General features: G+C 40.7%; 1 protein-coding gene across 1 annotated transcript in view; it reads left to right on the top strand.

The window, feature by feature from the left end:
- Positions 1-3,222, top strand: part of Sptssb (serine palmitoyltransferase small subunit B) — a 30,827-nt gene extending 27,605 nt beyond the window's left edge. The window contains exon 3 of the mRNA XM_055596850.1: positions 2,493-3,222. Coding sequence (XP_055452825.1) covers positions 2,522-2,752 — 231 coding nt within the window. The 5' untranslated portion in view covers positions 2,493-2,521 and the 3' untranslated portion in view covers positions 2,753-3,222. The remainder of the gene's footprint in view (positions 1-2,492) is intronic.
- Positions 3,223-3,522: the final 300 nt, after the last annotated feature.

Raw genomic sequence — 3,522 nt, 5'->3', positions numbered from 1 at the left:
TTCTTTCTTTCTTTCTTTCTTTCTTTCTTTCTTTCTTTCTTTCTTTCGCTGTCTCGATATTTTCATTGCACAAGTTTTTTTTATTTCCATGATAAATTTATTTTATATCTTTTTTTGATTAACATTTTTTTCTTTATTAATTACACTTTATTCACTTTGTATCCCCCCTGTGGTTCTCTCCCTCCTCCCATCCCAATCCCTCCCTTCCTCCACCCTCTGCATGCATGCCCCTCCCCAAGTCCACTGATAGGGGAGGACTTCTTTTCCTTCCTTCTGATCCTAGTCAATTAGGTCTCATCAGGAGTGGCTGCATTGTCTTCTTCTGTGGCTTGGTAACACTGCTTCCCCCTCAGGGGGAGGTAATTAAAGAGCAGGCCAATCAGTTCATGTCAGAGACAGTCCCTGTTCCTATTACAATGGAACCCACTTGGATACTGAACTGCCATGAGTTACATCTGTGCAGGGGTCTTGGGTTATCTCTATGCATAGTCCTTGGTTGGAATATCAGTCTCAGGAAGGACCCCTGTGTTCAGATTTTTTGGTTCTGTTGCTCTCCTTGTGGAGTTCCTGTCCTCTCCAGATCTTACTGTTTTCCACTTCTTTCCTAAGATTCCCTGCACTCTGCCCAAAGGTTGCCCATAAATCTCAGCATCTACATTGATAGTCTGCAGGGCAGAGCTTTTTTCAGAGGTCCTCTGTGGCAGGCTCCTGACTTGTTCCCTCTTTTCTCCTTCTTCTAATGTCCAGCCTCTTTGCCTTTCTGGATAGGAATTGAGCATTTTAGCAAGAGTCCTCCCTTTTATATCTTTCTTACACACACAGTTTGAGTTGTGGTTTGTGGTTGCGGAGGTTATTGTAAACCATCCTGTTTCCTTGAGTTCTTTCTTGATGTGGTTGTCATTTGTACCTGTGAAGGCTACTGACTCTGTGTGTTCATTTTACGTCCTGCTACTTTGCTGATTATGTTTATCAGCAGTAGCAGTTTCCTGGTAGTCACTAGGGTCTTCTATGTATGCTGTCAAACCATCTGCAAACAAAGCTACTTTGACATCTTCCTTTTCTGCCTGCATTCTCTACATGTCCTTCATTTGTCTTACTGCTCTAGTGAGGACTTCAATTACTATATTGAACAGGAAGAGAGAAAATGGCCATTCTGTCTTGTTCTTGATTTTTGTGGAAATACTTTGAGTTTTCTTTATTTAGGATGATGTTGGCTACAGGCTTCTCAGTTGCCTTTTTTATGTTGAGATATAACCCACATATCTCTAGTCTATCCAGGATTTTATCGTGAATGGATGTTGAATTTTGGCAAGAGTAGTCCTTGGTTTAATTGGGCTATTATTACAAGGTACTTAAGAGTAACTCACATAAATAATTTCAAAAGTTCACAGTTCTGTGATTGAGAAGTCCAAGACCAAGGTGCTATCAGTTGGGTGGCTTGTGAGGGTCTGTCTCTGCATCCAAAACAGTGCATGTCTTGAAGGCTGTGTCCTTACACAATGGAAATAACGGAAAGGTTAAGAGGCTCATCTGCATTTCTCATGTGTTTTGGAGGTCCCCCAAACCATACCCCAGTGATTCACTGGAAGGCCTCATGACACTCAACATAGACCTGGGATCAAAACCAAGACAGAACTGTCTACAATACGATCAGAAGGGAATGAAGACACAGAAATCTAGGTCAGTCCATCCGTGGGCTTCTCACACTCCATCATGGGACAGACTCAGCGTGCTCTTTTCCCTACCATCAAAACATGCAGTTGTGTATCTGCAGGCTCCAACTGACTAATGTCCCAATGTGACATTTTGCTGTTTATTGCGGTACATGACCAGTAGAAACCATACTTCTCGTTTTGAATTTTCATCCTTTCCTGGTGTTTACTATATCATGCGATGCTTTGGTGATGGTGGGCAACAGCAATGAGCCACAGCTTGCAGTTAGCCTTGTGATCACAGAGGCAGATGAATGGTACTCTACCATGTACTGTGCGGCTAAGCTTTGATGTCCAATAGGTTAGTTACATTAACTGTGTGTGTGTGTGTTTTACTTGACAATATTTGAACTTGTACTGTGCTTTTGGGGATGTATCTCCACTCTAAGTTGAAGAGCACCTGTACAGACATTATTTTTGTTGCTGTTGATGAGACAGGGTTTTTCTTTGTAGCCTTGGTTGACCGGGAATTCTCTTTGTAGACCAGGGTGGCCTCAAACTCACAGAGAATGCCCACCCCTGCCTCCCAAGTCCTGGGATTAAAGGCATGCACTACCACACCAGGCTCATACCGTATTTTTAAAGCCCCAGAAAACCTATTAAAGGCTTAGCACCCAAGGTTTGTATTTGGACTAGTGACATGTATACCCTTTACCTGAAAATGATCACATGTTCAGGTTGTGAGAATATTAACTGTAGGTATTCACTGTTAATTACCAGAAGGTTGTGTATTCCCTTTCTTAGTTTATTTTGCTTCTGTTATGTTATTGTCTTCAACAGGTAGACCTTCCACAGCTTGAGGAAGAACCATGGATTTCAAGCGTGTGAAGGAGTATTTTGCCTGGCTCTACTATCAATACCAAATCATCAGCTGCTGTGCTGTCATGGAGCCTTGGGAACAGTCTATGTTCAATACCATCTTACTAACCATTGTTGCTATGGTGGTGTACACTGCCTATGTCTTCATCCCCATCCACGTTCGCCTGGCTTGGGAGTTTTTCTCTAAGATATGTGGCTATGACAGTTCAGTTTCTAACTGATCTCGTCCGAATTCTGCGAAATGGCATAATGTATTCATGTTGCTTACAACTTACTGACTTAGGTGACTGTGCTGTCTTTCACCTCTGACCTGACCAGCACTCTTTCTATGCACTCTCACATCCTGCCTGGAGAATGAGATAGGTGTCTTCCAGTTACTTTTGTACATGCAGCATTGTGCATCAGACAATAGAAAATGCAATGACTTTACCCCCCGTCCCACATTCGCTCAGCGCAACTCTATGGCTTTAGATTTCTTTTGAAATCGGGATGCTTTCAAATAAAACTTTTCTGGACAACAGGCAAGTAAGAGACCGGACAGAGTCATACTTACAATACTCTATTCATACTGTTCTACACTAAAGGATATGTTACAAAAAATACTCTTCATAGGCTACTGTCAAAAGTACCCTGTACTTGTTTACAATCTATTAAAAGGTGTGAATAAAATAGATGAACCTTTAAAGTCTTATTTTCTGGCAAATAGCTAATACTGAAAATTAGTTTCTTCTTCTCTTCCAAACTTTTATTTTCTTTATTTTATCTAAAATTCTTTCCTTTCAAATGCAAAGGAATAAGCCAGAAACAATTATTTTCTTTCAGGTATGGTTCAGGCATTATTTCAAATGCCCCTGAAGTCTGGCTTTATCATACCTTTAAATGAAGATTATTTTAGATAAACAAATATTATACTGGAGAATAATTCAAGTTTAATAAAAAATATAATCAAGGGGAATTCAGATATTGTGACTTTTGATTCTGCTCTGCCTTG

This window comes from Psammomys obesus, unplaced genomic scaffold, assembly GCF_907164565.1.
Source record: "Psammomys obesus unplaced genomic scaffold, mPsaObe1.curated_primary_1811, whole genome shotgun sequence".
Taxonomy (NCBI): domain Eukaryota; kingdom Metazoa; phylum Chordata; class Mammalia; order Rodentia; family Muridae; genus Psammomys; species Psammomys obesus.
This window is presented reverse-complemented; position numbering and strand designations above follow the sequence as displayed.